The sequence below is a fragment of the Aotus nancymaae genome, unplaced genomic scaffold (genome assembly GCF_030222135.1).
Source record: "Aotus nancymaae isolate 86718 unplaced genomic scaffold, 86718_ANA_hifiasm-v0.15.2.pri h1tg000072l, whole genome shotgun sequence".
NCBI lineage: Eukaryota > Metazoa > Chordata > Mammalia > Primates > Aotidae > Aotus > Aotus nancymaae.
The window spans coordinates 13,483,192-13,504,230 of NW_026988487.1; the positions used below are offsets into that span (position 1 = coordinate 13,483,192).

The 21,039-nt window shown below is 46.5% G+C and overlaps 1 protein-coding gene across 6 annotated transcripts in view; it reads right to left on the reverse strand.

The window, feature by feature from the left end:
- The window catches only part of LYRM9 (LYR motif containing 9), a 59,575-nt gene extending 43,077 nt beyond the window's left edge, over nucleotides 1-16,498 (reverse strand). For 2 of the 6 annotated variants that reach the window (XM_012449396.2, XM_012449399.2), the window contains exons 1-2: nucleotides 13,260-13,323; nucleotides 831-974 (exon numbers count right to left, since the gene is read on the reverse strand). In XM_012449396.2, the coding sequence (XP_012304819.1) occupies nucleotides 831-956 (126 nt within the window). In that variant the 5' untranslated portion in view covers nucleotides 957-974; nucleotides 13,260-13,323. Of the gene's footprint in view, nucleotides 1-830; nucleotides 975-12,038; nucleotides 12,237-13,259; nucleotides 13,324-16,455 lie in introns of those variants that run through there. The other 4 variants (XM_064367631.1, XM_012449394.2, XM_012449397.3 and 1 more) reach the window with 4 other exon arrangements.
- Between the last annotated feature and the right edge of the window lie 4,541 nt (nucleotides 16,499-21,039).

Consider the following 21,039-nt stretch of genomic DNA (forward strand, 5'->3'; position numbering starts at 1 on the left):
GGCTCAAGCAATCCTCCCATCTCATTTGTTAATTTTTTTTTTTTTAATAGAAACAAGGTCTTACTATGTTGCCCAGGTTGGTCTTGAATTCCTGAGCTCAAACAATCTGCCTACCTCAGCCTCCCAAAGTGCTGGGATTACAGGCGTGAGCCACCACACCCATAATCCGTAATATTCTTTTTTTAAAATTTTTTTTAATTTTTATTTTTTAAGATGCGGTTTCACCATGATGGCCAGGCTGGTCTTGAACTCCTGACCTCAGGTGATCCACCCACCTAGGCCTCCCAAAGTGCTAGGATTACAGGCGTGAGCCACTGCACCCGGCCCGTAATATTCTTTACAGCTATTTTTTTTCGGGTCTAGGATCCAATCTGGAATCATGCATTACATTTAGTCACCATGTCTCTTGAGTTCTCTAATCCAGAACACTCTGCCTTTCTTTGTGTTTTACGACACTGACATTTTTGATGAGGACAGGTCAATTAATTATGTGGTGGATGGCCTCTCGCTCGGGGTTTACCTGATATTTTCTCAGGATTAAATTCAAGTTGGCAGGGATGCCTGTGAGATGATGTCGTGCCTCACAGTCTATTTTAACTACCCGCTTAGCTGCCTCATGCATGCCCTAGAACAGCTAGTGTGCTTGGTGATGCATCCTCTGTTTCCTGGACAGAGAGGAGCTGGGCAGCCCAGCACTGGTTTCCTGTGGCTCTTACCACACTGCCACCTCACCACCATTGGAGAGACGAGCCTTGTGCCCTGGCCTCTGACTCACACCCCCAAGCCTGCCATCAGAGGTAGCCCCCAGACCCGGTGGACCCAGCTCACACCTGCCTGATGGCATGCTTGTAATGCTGCTGGATGCCCTTGGTCGGCAGCTGCTGGCAACAGCGCAGCAAATATCGGTAGAGCTGCAGTGGCTTCTGAACCAGTTCTGCCCCTGGCAGCGGGGCCATCTGTGAGACTCTCTGTCCCTGGAAAACAAGGAGCATCACTTCTAGGGCACCAAGCCAAGTTCTAGACCCAGCTCTGGCCCCCAGGTCCCAGTACTCTGGGAAGCAGGCATGGTTGATGCAGAGGCCCAGTGCCCCTCCTGTCCCATCCCATGGAGCCTGCACCTTGGGCTGGGCTGGGTGTTTAGTCCTGCAGAAGCCCCATCCCAGAGCAGGCCCACAAGGACCAAGAGTGCGTGTGGAGGGAAATGTACGGCCTCATCCCTGGCGTCTTCTTTCTGGAACTCAACTTCAGGTGGTGTGTGAGTAGGTGTCCCTCACAGGCAGGATAGGGGAGATAAGCAGGAAGACCCTGAGGGGCAATCACTAGGAAACCAGCTCTGACATTAGCCATGGCTGGTGAGAGCACAGGCCACAGAGGGGAGAATGCCCGCAGGCCTGAGCCTCGAAACTCAGTGTGCTCCTGAACCAGCAAAACCCACAGCACCGGGAGCTCGTCAGAAATGCAGTCTCAGGACCCATCCCAGGCCCACTAGATCAAACCTGCATTTTAACAAGGATGCCAGGAGATTTGCATGCACATTTTAAAGTTTGAGAAGCATGAATCTAGGGGGCTCTGCACAAAGACACTGGACAGTCACCATGGTACACCCAGAGCCTGGGCACGTGACTTCATTTTACTATGAGTTATGATCAGAATCACAATTGGCTGGGTGAGGTGGCTCACACCTGTAAGGTGGACAGATCACTTAAGGTCAGGAGTTCAAGACCAGCCTGGCCAACACGGTGAAACCCTGTCTCTACTAAAAATACAAAATTAGCCAGGCTTGGTGGTGCATGCCTGTAATCCCAGCTACTCCGGAGGCTGAGGCAGGAGAATTGCTCTGCCCCAGAAGTGGAGATGGCAGTGAGCTGAGATAGAAACACTGCACTTCAGCCTGGGAAACGCAGCAAGACTCCGTCTCAAAAAAAAAAAAAAAAAAAAAGAATCACAATGAGCACTTGTTTGTCTCTATTTACATGTAATTAATGCACACATAAGAAAATCAGTCACAGAGAGGTCTGGTAACCTGCCCAAGATCACACAGCTGATAAAGGTGAAGCTTGGATTTGAACTCTGACAGAGTGGCCCCAGAGTCTTATTCTAAAAAAAAAAAAAGAACAAAATAAGGCTGTATTGAGGTACAGTTGACATATAGCCAACTTCATAAAGTATGTAATTTGGTAAGTGCAGCCACAGGTACCCACTGGAGAAGCGAGCACCATAATCAAGACAGTGAACATATCCATCATCCCCAAAAGTTACCGCATGCCTTTTGTAATCCCTCCCTCCCACCCTCTTGACATCCCCGACCCTAGGCAGCTGCTGCTCTGCTTTCTGTCACTAGAGTTGTGTGCTTTTTCCAGAGTTTTGTATAAATGGAATTACACAGCATACTCTTTTTTGTGTCTGCAGAACCCACATTTTTCTCTATATTAAAGCTCTCTCTAAGGAACCCACAACTCTAGCCTAACCTCTTTTTAAGGGAACAAGGAGAGTATAGATCGTTTTAAATGGCATGTTCTAAAACATACGGGCTTGCTAAGCTTTCATCAGGCTCCTGCCTGAACCTGGTATCCCAGTCCCTAGCCTGTCACTCCAGTCTCCACACCAACACCAAGTGAGCACTGGAATCAGTATCCTGGGTGCATCCCAGTCAGCCAGAGGAACTGCTCCCAGACTCCCCAAACCACCAAGTATGGCGCCTTTCAGTGCACATGCAGCTCCCTGGCCGCAGACTCCTTCCTATCTCTTCTATGTGAGGAACCTTGTTCATCCTTCCAGGCTCAGCTCAGTGTCCTTCCTCCAGGAAGCCCTTCCTCACTGTTCCTCTCTGGAGACAGAGGGGCTCCCCCTGTCCTCTGTGGGGCTGCAGGGACTTATCTACCTCACCTGTGGTTCACGGTGTTGCCAGGGACTTATCTGCTACCTCACCTGTGGCTCTCTCTGGGCTAAGCACCTGGCCCACAGTGGGCTCCACTCACTGTTAACTAAACAGAATGAAGCTACTATCTCCTCTGTACAGAGAGACACCCCCTATGTTCCAGATGAAGGAGCTAAAAGAGATCCAGTGACTGGCCTTAGTTTTAAAGGAACATACAAGAAAAAAGACAACCCCCCTCATGTCACTCCCTCCAAAAGAACCAGAAACTAAATCTATCAGATGCCCTTAAACTAAGAAGGGAAGCTTAGCTGGTTCCAGAGGCTCCTTTATTCCATTTACAGCACATTATCTCCTCGGCAACAATAAATGTGTCTCCTCAGCTATGTTAGCCAATTCCTCCTGGTTCCCTGACTCTTGCTCTGATGCTGGAGTGGACAAGTAGTTGCCTGACCCCCACCATCCCTTCTCCCTTCTAGTAACAGCCCCAATGTGCAACCTGGGGTGCACTCCTCCCCAGGTCTCAACCCAGAAGGTCTGAGTGGGACTATATCCAGTCCTAATCTATCAGAGCTCTGCATCCACGTGGGAACAAGGACTGGCTCACACACGGGCATGTGACAAAAGCTAGCTAGTTCAATCAAAGAGCATCACAACACCTCTGCAGAAGTGGTGTGAAAGGACTCTAGCTCCTTCCCACTAAACTTGATGCTGGGAGGATTTGATCTTCTCTCTCAGTGAAGCCATCCTGACTCCTCTAGAATCCTGAGACCACAGCCACATAGCAGAAAGCAGAGCTGAGACCCTAAGAAAAAACAAGCCCAAAGAATTTATTTGGGCCAGGGGTGGTGGCTCACGCCTGTAATGCCAGCACTTTGGGAGGCTGAGATGGGTGGATCATTTGAAGCCAGGAGTTTGAGACCAACCTGAGCAACATAGGGAGACCCTGTCTCTACAAAAAATAAAAAGTTAACTGGTGGCATATGACTGCAGTCCCAGCTACTCAGGAGGCTGAGATGGGAGAACCATTTGAGCCTCAGCAGTCGAGGGTGCAGTGAGCTGTGCTTACACCATGGCACTCAGCCTGGATGATAAAGTAAGACTGTCTAAAAAAAAATTCATTTGGGGCCAGGTGCGGTGGCTCATGCCTGTAATCCCAGCACTTTAGGAGGCTGAGGAGGGTGGATCACGAGGTCAAGAGAGCGAGACCATCCTGGTCAACATGGTGAAACCCCATCTCTACTAAAAATACAATAAATTAGCTGGGCATGGTGGCGCGTGCCTGTAATCCCAGCTACTCAGGAGGCTGAGGCAGGAGAAATGCCTGGACCCAGGAGGCGGAGGTTGCGGTGAGCCGAGATCGCGCCATTGCACTCCAGCCTGGGTAACAAGAGCGAAACTCCGTCTCAAAAAAAAAAAAAAAAAAAAAAAAAAAATTCATTTGAGCCCTAAAACCATCTACCGGAAGGAAGTCCTTCCCCTAGACTTCTCAACGACCTGAGCCAATTAAACTCCTTTCGCCCAAGCAGCCGGGGTTTGTTGTTCTGTCACTTGTAACCCAAAGGGTACTGTCGGACAATCCTGACCTCACAGATTCTTCCATGATGCACTCTAATGGTTCCAGCTGTAAGGAAGAGTTGAACAGGACAGGGCTCCTCGAGTTCCTCCTGCTATCAATCATGACCGTGCCAGTCCAACTCGATACCCTTTAGCCCAGAAATCAGAGGGGAACCCATTCAAGGGTGGCCAAGACCATCAGAGCAACCACAGGAGACATACCACCGAAGTTCCCAACCTGATGGGTAGACTCCACTGGCAGGCTTCCCCAAACTATATAAAGTAGTAATCAAATATTGTAAAATGCTAGTCGCGGAACAGATGGTTACCATCTGCAGTCCTCAAAATTAACATTTGGAAAGAGCACAACTTTGTTTCATTACTTAAAAACTCAAGCAATACTTAGTAACCAACCCAGCAAGTATGGGCGGCAGATTATTTTCAGCTCAATTATAATACTTAGTCATTCTCAGTAATAACTAGTAGAGAATACATGTGTGGGTCCACTTAGAAGAGCTAAACTAAAAATGTTTTAATTTAATTTAAAGTGTGGGTTTGCTATTATTTAAGGGGCAATGAACCTCATAGCATCTTTGCTAAAACTGCAGTCAAAGTCTCTGGCCCTGGCAACGCGTGCCTCCCTTGCCCTGCCCTTTGGACTTCATTGTGGCCTCTGCACCCTGGCTCCCCGCCTCTGTGATGGCTCCTCCATCTTCCCAGGCAACCAAACCAAAATCATCACCAGCAACCCAGGTTCCTCCTTCTCCTCAATCTCCATGCCACTGGTTTCTAAGTCCTATCAAATTTCATCTCTGAATGCCCCTCACATTTGTCCCCTCCTCCCTACTCCACCGCACACCCTTGGTTCAGACTCTCCTCTCTCTGGGACAACTGCAACAGCCCCTAGCTGGTCTCCCTGTCTTCCAGTCCATTTCCTGCCAATCTACTCTGCCCAAGAGCCAGAGTGAATCTTTCTAAAACATAAATCTCAGGGTGTCCCGTCCTTCCTCAAACCCCTAATATCCACCCCTACCCCCATCATTCATGGCAACTTTTCCCAAAATGTAGAATACCTGAAACTAATTTAAGCAGTATATGGCCAGCATTTTTTATTGTAATGATTTTACATTTATTTTCACGTGTAATGAGGGGGAAAAAAATACATTTTCATAGGTATTAATGGCCTAAGGCAGTTTTTTCAAATGGGCATAAAATTATTATTATTATTATTATTTTGGTTTTGTTTTTCTATCAGCAGCATAAAAACTTTGTTTTTGTTTTTTTTAATGTATCAAACAAATAATAATGCAATTGAAATGTGGACCTGGCAAAAATCATGAGGGTCCTGAAGTGTGGAAAGCACTGGTCTACAGAATAAAATCCAGGCTCCTTTCCATGGCCTGCAAGGCCCCTCTTGATCTGGCCCGTACCTACCCCTCATCTGCATCTCTCACCACACACAGCCTAGTCCAGGCAAACCGAGCCCTGTATGATGGCGCACTCCATGACAGCCCATGCTGTGTTTGCCATTATGGTCTCAGCACTGGGACAGAATGTCTGGCATGGAGTAGATGTATTAGTTGGGGTTTTCCAGAGAAACAGAACCTATAGGAGGGTGTGTGAGGGAGGGTGTGTGTGTGTGTGTGTATGTGTGTGTGTGTGTGAGAGAGAGAGAGAGAGCGAGCAAAAGAGTTTATTATAATGAACTGGCTCATGTAATTATGGAGACTGGCAAGTCCAAAATCTGCAGCTCCAATGTCCCAGTTCAAGTACAAAGGCTGGAAGCTGCTGTAGAACCAGGAAGAGCTGATGTCCCAGTTCGAAAGCCACAGGCAAGAGAATTCTCTCTTAGGGGAGGCTTAGACTTTTCGTTCTATTAAGGCCTTCGATGAGATAAGGCTCACCGATATTAGAGAGAGCAGTGTGCTTTACTCCATCACACAATTTAAATGTTAATCTCATCCACAGACACCTGCATTGAAACACCCAAAATAATGTTTGACCAAATATCTGGGCCTCCTGTGGCCAGCCAGCCAAGTTGACATATAAAATTAACCATCCTGGTAGACATTCCATTTCTATTTTGAACGAATCCTCCTACTTCTGCCTACAGTGCCCCTCTCTGCTTCCTGCCCACCTCCTGCCTCTTCCACTCTCAACTCTGTGGTCTGGTATCTCCTAAAAGCCCTCACCGACCCGGCCACCATGCTCAGTGGTAGGCTTGTGGTTACCTCAAAACAGCCTTCATCACCCCGCATTACTCTATGTCAGGCTTCTGGTTCAGGCTCTTGCCGGGATTGCTGGAATCGTATCCACCTGCCCTCGGGCCCCACCAGCCATTCTCCATATGGGGGTCACAGTGATTTATCAACTTCCTGAATGCAAGTCTTCACTGGATGTGAAACGACAGTGTGAATGATTAATTTTCTTGGGATGGGGACAGATGTGGTTATGTGGGAGAATAACCGTATTCTCAGGAGATGCAGGTGGAAGTACTTAGAGGTGATGTGTCATCAGGTCTGCAGCTTCCTTTCAAATAGTTCAGCAAGAGACAACAGAGAGAGAGAGAGAGAGTAAGGAAGATGAAGAAATAGGGCAGAATGTTAAGACTGTGCTCAGACGGTAGGCGTTAAGAGTGAGAGCATCATGCTGTTATTTTAACTTCCATATATTTGGAAAATTTTTCTAATAAAAAATTGCTTTAGAAACACACCTGGCAGGGAGTCACCCAGCCTTCCTCCCTACATGTGCTCCAAGTGGTAGGGAACTCTCAAGTCCCCCATTTGCTTTCTTTTTTTTTTTTTGAGACAGAATTTCGCTCTTGTTGCCCAGGCTGGAGTGCAATGGCACAATCTCAGCTCACCACAACCTCTGCCGCAACCTCCGTCTCCCAGGTTCAAGTGATTCCCCCTCAGCCTCCCAAGTAGCTGGGATCACAGGCATGTACCACCACACCTGGCTAATTTTTGTATTATTAGTAGAGACGAGGTTTCTTCATGTTGGTCAAGCTAGTCTTGAACTCCAAACCTCAGTTCAGCTGCCCGCCTCGGCCTCCCAAAGTGCTGGGATTACAAGCATGAGCCACCGCACCCGGCCAAGTCCCCCATTTTCACTCTGCTAAAGCTATTGAAAAGTCCCTCTGTAAAGTTCTACTCCCTGGTCTGAGCTCTATCTTTGGGACAAAATCTTCCCTCACCTACCCGCAAGCCCAGCTTTTCATTATTCACAGTCAACTAGTCCAGTCCCTCCCTAGTCCCTTTTCCAACGTAAGCATCCAACATAAGCATCCAACGTAAGCATGCTGTCGTCTCTCGAGGTGTCTCCATCCTACCTGCCTTCCTCTGAACGCATGTACCTTTATTTCTGATACCATTCTTAACCATGCTGTCCCACGGGAAAACAACAGTTCTGACCAGCTCCCTGTCACCTCCTTTGACCTGGGAATTCAAGAAATGCAGCTCAGACTGCATTCTCTGCTGGGGCCCTCATGTGGCCCTGGGATTTGGCTCAAAGGCACTTTTCCATGAGCTGTTCTTTTGTTGTTGATGTTGAGATGGAATCTCATTCTGTCACCCAGGCTGGAGTGCAGTGGTGCAATCTCAGCTCACAGCAACCTCCGCCTCCTGGGTTCAAGTGATTCTCCTGCCTCCACCTCCCAGTAGCTGGGATTACACGTGTGCACCACCTCACACAGCTAATTTTTCTATTTTTAATAGAGACAGGGTTTCTCCATGTTGGCCAGGCCTGACCTCAGGTGATCTGCCCGCCTTGGCCTCCCGAAGTGCTGGGATTACAGGAGTAAGCCACCACGCCCGGCTCCATGAGCTGTTCCTAAGTCTGTTTCCCATCTTTTATTTTATGAGATCATTGCAGAGTCACAATCTGCCACCATCCTTGGGGAGTGTCTATTATCTGACTGAATGTTAACCAACTCAATTCAACAAAACAAAAGCACAGAAACAGTCACATACCAGGTACACACAAGGTAAGTACAAAGAGAAAGAGATTAACCCTATATACTGTAAGTGTCAGTCCACTACACCGTGCCATTCAGAGCATCTAGCATGTGTACTACTCTGGACCCAGCTCTAGGACCACAGAGATGAACAGTCCAGTGTACCTAGCTCTCCAACCCAGAGCCTTCTGCAAAGCTGATGGCTCTCATCCAGGACATGCCAAGTTTGAGAGCTTTTCATGTTACCTCATTTAATCCTCACAAAAATATTTTAAGGTAGGCATCATTAGTCCTATTTTTTAGATGAGGAAACTGAGGCCCTGAGAGGTTAAGTAATTTGCCAGAAGCAACAAGGCTAGTATAGAGCAAGGCAAGGAATAGAACCTAGGCCTATTTGATTCCAAAGACCATGCCCTTATCTGCTTCATGAAACCACCTGCTATGTCTGAGCCACCCACAACAACACTGATCTGCCTGGCCAGGTGCGGTGGCTCACACCTGTAATCCCAGCACTTTGGGAGGCAGAGGTGGGAAGATCACGAGGTCAGGGGTTCGAGACCAGTCTGGCCAACATGGTGAAACCCCGTCTCTACTAAAAATAGAAAAATCAGCCTGGCGTGTTAGCATGCACCTGTAATCCCAGCTACTTGGGAGATTGAGGCAGGAGAATTGCTTGAACCCAGGAGGCGTAGGCTGCAGTGAGCCGAGATAGCGCCACTGCACTGCAGCCTGAGTGACAGAGCCAGACTCCGTCTCAAAAAACAAACAAACAAAAAACAGATCAGGGCTAAGGACCCACAAAGAACTCTGGCAGGGCTCATGCAAGACCAGGTTCAAGCATTTATAAAAGCATCTGACTGTACTATTATCCCGTACTCCTCAATCTTCTCTACAAAACCTTGCTTCATGCCTTTCTGAAACCCAAGGACATCATCTGCAGCTTCCCCCTGCACACGGATGGAAAAAAAAAAAACAGAAAGAGTCACCAGGCTGACATCAATTACACGGATAAAGGAAAGGGGCAACTAAAGAAATGCTTAACAACAAAGCTCTTACCAAATCCAGAGGAGAATATGACAGAATTTTTAAAAAGAGAAAATAAAGCAACAAAGGGAATTTCCTGGATGCCAAGCGGTATCACTGGCACAGATGTTGAGAAACAGGCCTATAGTCTCATTCAACCCCACTGTCCTTTTCCCTAACCTATGTCCCTAACCTAAAATAAATGGGAAAAAGTCATATATTATAAAAGGAAAGAATGAATGAAACTGCAGAATATAACCAGAATTTATGCCCTCTTGAGCACTTATACAAGCTAAATTAAGCCTGCACAGGCCATTTTTTAAATATGCAATTACTCTTCTTGACAGGGAAAGTTGAAAAATAGGAATGAAGTGGTTTTGCTTCCCACCCCCACCCACTCCAGGGTTCCATCTTGCACATCTGTGTTCTCCCAAGCTAGCAATAGGGCAGCAATCCCTGCCTCCTCCAATCCCTCTCCGACACAGTCAACGCTCTCAAGTTCCCTCACCCTCTCCCTGCCCCATTTGTCCCTGTTGGCACTACCTTGGTTCCCAGCTTTGTACCTATACCTGGCTGGGACTATCCGAATACCCCGTTCTCCCTCCTTCCAGCCCAATCCACATAGTGCCACCCAATAACTCTTCCTAAAAAGCACACCTTGCCACTTCCCTTCCTCAAAACCTCTGTGGAGAGTTCTCTACCCATAGCCTTCCAAGATCTGTTTCAATCCCTCTCATCAATCTCCCCTCCTGCTGTCCTTCCCACACTTCCTGCATTTTAGCCACAGACTAAACTTGGAGGACTTTGGGATCAGACAGTCTGGGTTCAAATCCTGGTTCCATCACTAGCTAGTTCTAGGACCCTGGACAAGTTTCTTAACTTCTATCTTGAAGTCTGTTTCCCATCTGTCAATGGGGTACCTAATAAATAGTATCTCCTACATAGGACTATTGTAAAGATGAAATTAACACTCCTAGACTACTAATCATGATGCCTGCCTGGTACACACTATGTGTTTACTACTAACTGTTATTGCTAATATCATCTCTGAAACATGCTGTGCTCTTCAATACTTCCTTCCCCTACCTTGACTTCTTCACCTGCTTCCAGAATTCCTCTTCATCCTTAAAGATTCAGTTCCGCCCCTCACGAAAACAAGCCCTTGACCTTGTCTGACTACCAGACCAACAAAGCCAAGCACGATGAGCTGTCCTATTTCTGACCCTGACTTTGGACAGGGTCCTTCCACCAGAAGGCTGGTAATTAAGTGATTCTGCATCGACCAGAGCGTGCACTTGGGATCATAAAATGAGCATCTCCTGGCTGCGCCCCTTGGGTGGAAGGGGCCGGATGCAGCAGCTGCTCTTGCATTTCTGTTCCTAAATTTCATTGTGTTGATTTTTTTCCCCCTTCCAATCAGGGATCTTAATTACTTTCAAAACATTTTCAAAAAATATATATTTTAAAAATCCTTAAAAAAAAAAAAAAATAAGATCCAGTTCCGGGTCACCTCCTTGAGGCTTTCATCCCATGCTGTTCACACCTCTATTACAGTCATCACACTACACTGTAATCACTTATTGTGACTACAATCGACGTGACAGAAGAATATAGAGAAGGTTTTAGAGACAAAGAACCCTAGTTTAAAAGCCTACCTCTGCCATTTACTAGCTGTGTAATCCTGGGCAACCTGGTTGACTTCTCTGGACTTCTGCTTCCCCCACTGTAAACTGGAGAAAAGAATAACCCACCTCACAGGGGTTTTGTTGACCGGGCACGGTGGCTCATGCCTGTAATCCCAGCACTTTGGGAGGCTGAGGCGGGTGGATCAGCTGAGGTCAGGAGTTCGAGACCAGCCTGGCCAACATGAACAAACCCCATCTCTACTAAAAATACAAAAAAGTTAGCCGGGCATTGTGGTGGTCGCCTGTAATCCCAGCTACTCAGGAGGCTGAGGCAAGAGAACTGCTTACACCCAGGAGGTGGAAGTTGCAGTGAGCTGAGATCGTGTTATTGCACTCCAGCCTGAGCAACAGAGCAGAACTCCATCTCAAGAAAAGAAAAGAATAAACCCACCTCACAGGGGTTTTGTAAAGACCAACGTAGCTAACATATGGAAAGTGCCTAGCACAGGGGGCTGACACATGTTAAGTGCTTAAACATCTTTTTATTTTTTTCCTGAGACAGGGTCTCAATCTGTCACCCAGGCTGGAGTACAGTGGTATGATCAGGGATCACTGCAGCCTCAACTTCCTGGGCTCAAGCAATTCTTCTACTTCAGCCTCTCAAGTAGCTGGGATCACAGGCACATGCCACCACATCTGGCTAATTTTTAAAAATTATTTATAGAAATGAGGTCTCACTAAGTTGCCCAGACTGGTCTTGAAACCCTAGGCTCAAATGATCATCCTTCCTCAGCCTCCTACAGTGCTGAGATTACAGGCATGAGCCACTGGGCCCAGCCTTGAACATCTTACCCTTTCCTACTTTACTTGGCTATCTGTTCCTTGCTGACTGTAAGCTTCTGGAGGACAAGAAACTGTACTGCATTAGTTCAACACCTGTGAAATGAAATTTATAAGAAAAATATATCTACTGTATTAGTCACTCCTCCACAGTTAATAGTACCTGAACCGTAACAGAAGTTCCATAGATGTCGATCGATTCCCAAGTTACCACAGGAAAGCAAACCAAGTAGAAAACTGTCCGAAACATGAGCCTATAGCAGGTGAACCCAGAAAACATTCTGCTGAGTGAACGAAGTCAGTCACAAAGTGCTACTTAATGTATGATTCCATTTATATGAAACATCCAGAATAGGCAAATCTACAGAGACAGAAGTACATTAGTGGTTGCCTAGGGCTGGGAGAATGGGAGGAGATGGGAGCGGGGGAATGGTAGCTAAAGGAGGGGTTTCTTTTGAGGGGTAATGTTCTAAAACATTACGGTGATGGCTGCAAACACACTAAAAGACACTGAATTGCCTGTAATCCCAGTAACTTTGGGAGGCCAAGGCGGGTAGATCACGAAGTCAGGAGTTCGAGACCAGCCTGACCAAAATGGTGAAACCCTGCCTCGACTAAAAATACAAAAATCAGCCAGGCGTGGTGGCGCGCACCTGTAATCCCAGCTACTCAGGAGGCTGAGGCAGGAGAATCGCTTGAACCCAGGAGACGGGGGTTGCAGTGAGCTGAGATCCCACCACTGCATTCCAGCTTGGGCAACACATCAAGACTCGGTCTCAAAAAAAAAAAAAAAAAAAAAGACACTTAATTGTGCACTTTAGATGGGTGAACTGTATGCTTCGTAAATTACATCTCAATAAAATTGTTTTTAAAACAACAACCACAAAAAAGGATCAGTCCTAGGAGGGAAAGGTTATCGGCCACGAGGGCTTGCTCTTACGCAGAAGCGTAAATCATCATGTCAAGGTTACTCGGGCCACCGGGTGCTGCAGGCCACCGGGTGCCGCGGGCCCAGGGACGGTGGAAGTAACATTCTACTTTAAAAGTGGCCTGGTCGTGAGCCTCTGGGAGGCTGGCCCCCTGGCTGCCCCGGACCCCCCGCGTCCCTCGCTCGCGCCACGGGCCTTTTCTGCTTCTCCCGGGCCAACTGGCCAGGCCTGCGTCAGGCCCGGCCGCCGCGCTCCGGTGCACCCGGCTCTTCGGGGGAAGAGCGCGGACCGCGAGGGAAAGGGGCCGACGCGGGTCGCCCTCAGGTCTTCTATAGGTCTGAGGACGCTCGAGGCCCTCACATCCCTAGACCGCCCCCGCCGCCCCGTGGCTCTGGCCGCCGCTGCCCCTGCGCCCCGACCCTCGGCCTCGGCCTGCGCGGCGCCGCTCGGCTCACCCGCCTCCAGGGGTACGCCAGCCCCGGACACCGCAGCGGCGACAAGTGCGCCTGCGCCCCGGGGACGAAGCGGCACCACGCCTGCCCGATGAAGGCAAGTCCAGCGCCCTCTGCCGGCCGCTCGCGGGACTCGGGGTCCTACTGGGTGCCTCCTCCTTAAACCGACTCCACCCAGTTAAAAAGGAAAGCTGTCCCTACTAACAGCCTCCGTTACCTGTTACCTCAAACGCCTACTAACAGCCTCCGTTACCTGTTACCTCAAACGCCCACTCTGCCTTCTGGCTGTTGCTACGCCGAATATAAGCCCCAAAGGCACCCTCTCCTGCTTATTCCTGAATATGGATTGTGCTAAAATAGTAGGGGTGTTCAAGATCTCTGAAAGGCTTGCTGGAGGACTTTTCCTAAACATCTCCTGTTGATGACAAGAATTGTGTTTGGATAGGAATCTGCGTTTTGAATCATTTCATCAAATTGCAGTCCCATAACACCTGTCAAAAGAATAAATATGACAGTAATAAGCATGCTTCCTTTCAGACCCATCTATAATTATAATTGAGGAAAAGAATACAAAATTTAAACTCAGAGCTACTGCCAGTATCATTCTTTGAAAATGAAATAATGCTGTTTTATTAAATAGGCTCTCCCTGCTCTCTAATGTTTAAAGCTCGAGTGCTTCTCTGAATGGATTTAAATACAAGTTTTATATCCTGAAAGAAATAAAGATGAGTCATTATCTTAAGACAAACCCCCTGTTCAATGATGCTGCTGATCTCTCTGCTGATGTCTAAGCGGGAATTAGGTTGTTAGTGGATAATATTGCTTCTGTTCACGTCTCTCTTCTCCAGGGCTTTTTAAACCTATTTGTAACGAAAAAGCTGATTTCCTTCACAAACTCCATGTGTCGTTGATTTCACAGGACAACTTCTTATAATTTTTTCTTTTTTCTTCTTCTTTTTTTTTTTTTAAAGCAAAACATTGCTCCCTGGTGGCACCTGGGAATCTATTTTTCTTCTCTTAGGATAAGAGAATCAGGGGATATTTCTTGATGGAAGTTTCGTTTTGTTCCTAACTCCCTTTAGGGCTCTCTCTTTTCTTTTTTTTTCTCTTCACCTAACATACCAGACTTCCCTCAAATCGGGGGTGGGGGATGGGAATAGGGGGTTCCCTCCCTTGAAATAATTCAGATAATTGCCTCCATTTATTTTAAAGATGTAGACTTGGGCAGATATATCTGAAAGATACAATTGTACCCTCATAAATCAGCCCTCTTATTTACACATGCATAATGAAGGGCACATCATTAGTGCAGAGCCAATCAATAAATTATTAAGCTTTTACAGCCCTTATTAGGAACATTCTGCAGTAACGTCATCCACCCCGTGCTCAGTCTGAGGATCATTTAATATTTTCAAGAAATTTCACAGTCTGTTCTCTCCTCTCATCTCCCTTTTGTTCCTAGATCGCTATGTTCCTGCGTCAGAAACATGGTTCTAATACCTAGATATCATAAAATATTCAAGATGCAAGCTGTTTGCTTTACCTCCGAAAGGCTCCACCTTCGGAATCACTTGTGCCTCTTCCAATTTTACAAACACACAAGATTTTACCTTTCACAAAAATTCCTCATAAACATCCAAACACTAAGAAAAAAAATAATCCAAAGTAGGAGAGATTTGAACAGTCGCTAATTTTTTTCCTAAGTCACAATAGAAATTTAGATTTGAAAATAATTGAATTTGAACCTTTTAACTTGACAGCAACCTTAGGTTCTTACCACTTCAATAGTAAAACGAAAGTATTCATACTAATCCGACCATTCACTAAATGACACCAGGCTCTAATGAAACCCCGACTATTTTTACCATGTCATTCTCCTTTACACTGAAATTTTAGCAGATGAACGCCCTTATGTCAGACAGTGCATGATATTTACAGGTAAGCAAAATAGAAAAGACTTTTTACTTGAGAAATTAGTCACCCACTATCCAGGGGACATGTTTGCACAGGGGATTTTATTGACTTTCCTGAGAAATACATCACCACATTCTCTTGATTTCTGACGTACGTCATTTAGCCTGACAACTGCAGGTTTGTAGCCAATATTTGTAGGGAAAGATGCAAGAAGTCCTGATGTTTCCAGTTTAAACCTGTTTTTAGATTTCAAAGAGAAATAACATTTGCATCCTGTGACTAAATCAGGTTATTGTCTCCAAGGTTGACTATGTAAATAATTCACATTAATTCATCAGTATACAATAGGATTAATAAGCATAATAAACACTTTGGAGAAAATACTTAGGACCCTCGGTCTGCCCTCGATCTTGCTCCCCATTATCTCAGATTTCCCTGAGAGCAGAATGAGTGGTACCACATTGTTCTCTTCTATTCAAAATATGCAAAGTTGCTATTTACCAGTTTGCAATTTGCATGTCTCAAATCCTGCCAGAACACAGGGTGAGGGGCATGGGGTGATGGGTGAATATGCCAGAAGAGGACACCAGGGGCGAAAATGGAAAACCGGATGAACAGATCTTCCTTACCCCACTGTATTGCAAAACACAACCCTTGCTGACTACTCAAGATTTGTTTTAAGACAATAAAAATATTGAGTATAAAAGGTTATGTGAAATCTCAGACATCTAGTTTGTTTTTCTTTAATTGCTGGGTGAAAAAGGGGATAAGCAAGGATTTCAAGATTTTTATAAAAAGGAACACAAAAGGAAAAAAGGTACAATTGTGACTATTTACAACATACCCTTGGAGTTAAATTTATGGACTGGGTTTCAGCCTTTCTGGTTCTCTGTCTTACGTTGCTTTCTGCAGCACCATAAATTCACCTTTGCTGACTGGTATATGTCATTCTCTGTTTCTAGTGTGTTCTCTAGTAATTTATTTACAGTGACCACATGTGAAACCACATTGGTGATCAGATGTATGTCATCTCTGAATATGTCCCCACTTTTTTAATATCTTGAAAATATGTTCAATGTCTCATGATTTCAAATTGTAAATAACACACACATACGCATAATTTTTGGCATGAGCCACCTTTGGAATGGAATTTCTTTTTCATAAAAAGCTCAAGTGCATGCTGGACATGTACGTGGCAATATCACCAAAGGAGTCCACGTGCTTGGGAACATTTTTCTTTTTTGCATTTTGACAGCATTTGACTAAAGAGCCACTTTAAAATTACCTTGTTCACAAAATGTAATTCTGTTTCCGCTGACTACATCTGCAGAGTCTTGCGATGTCCAGAGACAAATGGAGACTGAAAGAAATAATCAACTTAATTAAATAGGGTAATTTGAAGAAAGAGGAGAGACCAAGGGGTGAAGAAGGGAAGGAGAGAGAGGAGACAGCGAACATGAGGGAAGTGGAGAATGAGAACAAGTAGAAGGAAGTTATCCTGTTGGTGCTGTCCCCAAGAGAAGGGTTGATAAGAGTTTTAAGTGCAGCAGCCCAGGGGGAAAAAAAAGCGCAACATTGATGAAGGGAAACCATTTTTTGGCTTGGCCAGAAAATAGGGTGTTCTGGTCAGTCAGATAGGTGGTTAATAGTTGCAAGACCCTATGAACTGTGTCCCGGCCATGCAGGCTCTCCAGTCCTTCTCCACTTACGGTTAGAGGCAGGTATAATCTTGTCACTGTCCTGCTGCAGTCCCCTTAATGGCTTCTCGGTGTTCGTTGAATACATATGCCAAACTCCTTACCATGTCCTATGAGACCCTCCAGGGTCTGGTCTTGTAAGCTTCCATCCATGTCCCTGTCCTCTGTGGCAGCCCACAGTGGCCTTTCGGACACTCGTTGTCCCATGTTCCTTCCACCCTGCTCCTCCTTTAGATCCCAGGTAATAGATCTCTTCCTCGCCTTTCCTGACATCCACACTCCCACCCCATACTGGAGCAGGTCCCCACCCTACACAATAGTAGCCTGTACTTTTCTCCATGGCATGCATCACAGTTTATAGTTATACATACCTCAATTTGGATTCCCCCCAGGAGAAGCCCCTGAAGCAAGGATTTGAGAGCAAGTAGTTTATTTGAAAGGTGGTTCTAGAAAACACCCAGTAAGAAAGTGGGAAAGTGAGGCCGGGCATGGTGGCTCACACTTGTAATCCCAGCACTTTGGGAGGCCAAGGTAGGTGGATCATCTGAGGTCAGGAGTTCGAGACCAGCCTGGCCAAAATGGTGAGACCCCATCTCTACTAAAAATACAAAAATTAGCTAGCCGGGCGTGGTGGTGGGTGCCTGTAATTCCAGCTACTCGGGAAGCTGAGTCAGGAGAATCGCTTGAACCCAGGAGGTGGAGGTTGCACTGAGCCGAGATGGCGCCATTGCACTCCAGCCTGGGCAACAGGAGCGAAACTCTGTTCCCCGCCCGCCCCCTCCCCACCAAGAAAAAAAGAAAGTGGGGGAAGTGAGGCAAGGAAAAGAAGGCAGCCTGTAGAGAGCGTTCTCAAGCAAGTTACCACCAGGGACCACTGAGCTTCGTCCTGCCGGGAAACCAGCGTGGAACACACACCTTGGTTATCCCATCCTGGAGTATTTATACACCAATTCCTGTTAAGTTACAGGCCAAACAGTGCTCTCAGGGGGCACTAACTCCCTGGTACTTCTGGCCTGCCATGCTCTCAGACAAAGAGATACAGACACTGGCAGTTGGAAATCAGCCAGGTGTACCGCAGTGGTAAGGCGCAAGGGATTATGGGTGGGGCACTGACAGTTGTGCTAGTTACATATACATGGGCATTTACATATAATGCACACATACATATGTGTGGGTACATGTAGACAGATATGCATTTGTGTGATTATCTCAGTCATATCTGTCTCCCCACTAGAGCCCCATGAGTGAGAGCTGGGACTGAGTAGCAGTATCCCACCCAGTGCCTGGGCCTCACTTCCTGTAGTCCACCATTAAAATCTCCCTCTCACCAACACTCTCAACTCCCTGGTTCTTTCTGGCCTCTGTCACACTCACTCTGGATGATCTACCATCCTCCTCCTCTGACCTGCACCCAAGTAGATTAATGCTGAGAAAATTACACAACAGAGCTGATGGGTTTTACTTTAAATTTATGATCCAAACCTCAAAGGCATAATGGATGCTGCCTAGGAAGAAAATAACTCTGTTTCTCAGAACTCCCACACCCCACCTCCACCCTCACTCTCAGCTGAGGACCTCATTGAAAGATAGACACCATCAGATCTTCTCACTCCTTCCCCTTCTTTCCTGATACGCTGTGGAAAGTTTCCTTCTGCCTTTGAAAAACGGGTTCTTGGCCGGGGCGTGCTGGCTCATGCCTGTAATCCCAACACTTTGGAGGTCAACGTGGGCGGATCATCTGAGGTCAGGAGTTCAAGACCAGCCTAACCAACATGGAGAAACCCCATCTCTACTAAAAATGCAAAATTAGCTGGGCGTGGTGGCACATGCTTGTAATCCCAGCTACTTGGGAGGCTGAAGCAGGAGAATCGCTTGAACTCCGGAGGTGGAGGTTGCGGTGAGCCGAGATGGTGTCATTGCACTCCAGCCTGGGCAACAAGAGTGAAACCCTGTCTCAAAAAAAAAGAAACAAAGAAAGAAAAACCGGTCCTTCTGCTGGTTGTCTGAATTCGATCCCCGTGTGTTCCTCAAATCTTTGCTCCTACAGTTATCCCCTCTCTCATGCTTCATTAATTGCCCCCTTTCCACCTGTTCATTCTAAGCAACACACCAAGGTGGTCCAGGGCCTTGCTACTCAAAATGGGATTCATGGGCCAGCAGCCCGGGCCTCACCTGGGAGCTTGTTAGAAATGCAGAATCTCCCACCTGAGGCTGCAGAATCAGACTTTGCATTTAGCAAGATCCCCAGATGGTTTCCAGGCACATCAAAGTCAGACAAGCACTGGGCTAGGGGTTCCCATTAAAACAAATGAACAAAAAACACGCACATCCATATCCCATACCCACATGGGATTGCTCCATATCCCCTACCAGATAGATTTCCATTTCTCTGCTTTCCCTTATAGCCAAACTGTTATTCTTTCATTCAAAAAACAAACACCTACCAGGTACCAAGCTGTTTTCTAGGTTCTGGGGAGACAGAATAAATAAAACCCATTTGATCAGTGTGCATGTGTGGTGTCCTGGGGCAGATAAAACAAAGAAAGAAAGAAGACACAATCAGGTCATAAGTAAATGCTCTGCAGAGAAATAAAATGTGGAAATGTGGTCATGTGGTCGTCACCAGATGGCTACTCTAGATCACTCCAAAGAGGTGACATTTAAACTGAGATCTAAGTGACAAGAAGCCATCGTTAGAGTTGTCTACATGGGAAGCCTCAATTTCTCACCTACCATCCCCCATTTACCCATCAGCCAACACAGTCGGTTTCCATCTTGTGCCACTGAAACTGCTTAACAAGGCTTCCAATGGCTTCCCTGTTGTCACAAGTAATGGCTCGGCCGGGCGCGGTGGCTCACGCCTGTAATCCAAGCACTTTGGAGGCCAAGGCGGGCGGATCACCTGAGGTCGGGAGTTCAAGACCAGCCTGACCAACATGATAAAACCCTGTCTTATAAAAAATAAATAAATAAATAAATAAATAAAACAAGTAATGGCTCATTCTCTGTCCCTTACAATGTTGTTAAGTGAGTTAGTCATCTAATTAATCTTTTCCTTGCCATACATTGTTCAATGTTAAAATTAAAGACTTTTCTGTCTGGGCATGGTGGCTCATGCCTGTAATCCCAGCACCCTAGGGGGCTGAGGCAGAGGGATCACTTGAGCCTAGGAGTTCAAGACCAACCTGGGCAACCAAGTGGGACCTTGTCTCTACAAAAAATTAAAATGTTTAGCCAGGCGTGGTGGCATACGTTTGTGGTTCCAGTTACTCAGGAGCCTGAGGTGGGAGGATCACTTGAACCTAGGAAGTCAAGGCTGCAGTGAGCTGTGATCGAACCACTGCACTCCAGCCTGGGTGACAGAGGAAGACCCTGCCTCAATTTAAAACAAAAAAAGGCCAGGCGCAGTGGCTCACACCTGTAATCCCAGCACTTTGGGAGGCCAAGGTGGGCGGATCATGAGGTCAGGAGTTCAAGACCACCCTGGCCAACATGGTAAAATCCCATTCCACTAAAATACAAAAAATTAGCCAGGCATGGTGGCACACACCTATAATCCCTGCTACTTAGAAGGCTGAGGCAGGAGAATCACTTGAACCCAGGAGGCAGAGGTTGCGGTGAGCTGAGATTGCACCATTGCACTCCAGCCTAGGTGACAGAACAAGACTCAGTCTCGAGGAAAAAAAAAATTTTTTTTAAAAAAAGACTTTTCTGGATAAGAGATGGCAGGAAAGATGAAAGGGAAGGAGATAAATTAAATAAATTTTATTTAGTCAAGCATAAATATATCATTCCAAATTCAGTAAAAAATACATTTTATTTGATGTTTTTAACAAACCCTTTGTTACATCAGGTATATTTGGAAATGAGACAGATAACTGCTTTGCTCCAGCTCACCAAGGGAAAAGCTGGTTCAACATTTCAGCTGGAGGTCAGCTGGCCTCCCTCACCTCTGTGTTAACTCTCAGGGTATCTGAGCAGGAAGGAGAGCTAGAGGGGGCTAAGAAGCTTCCCACTGGCCCACCAGCCCGAACCCACTCTCATTCCACCTTTTCCCCCTGGAAAGCAGGTTGGAACAGTGAAGGAGCAGAGAGGGTGAGGAAAAAGAAAATCATTTGCTGGGAACTACGGAACCTTACCGAGGAAATGGATGGAAGTTATTATTAGCCTCC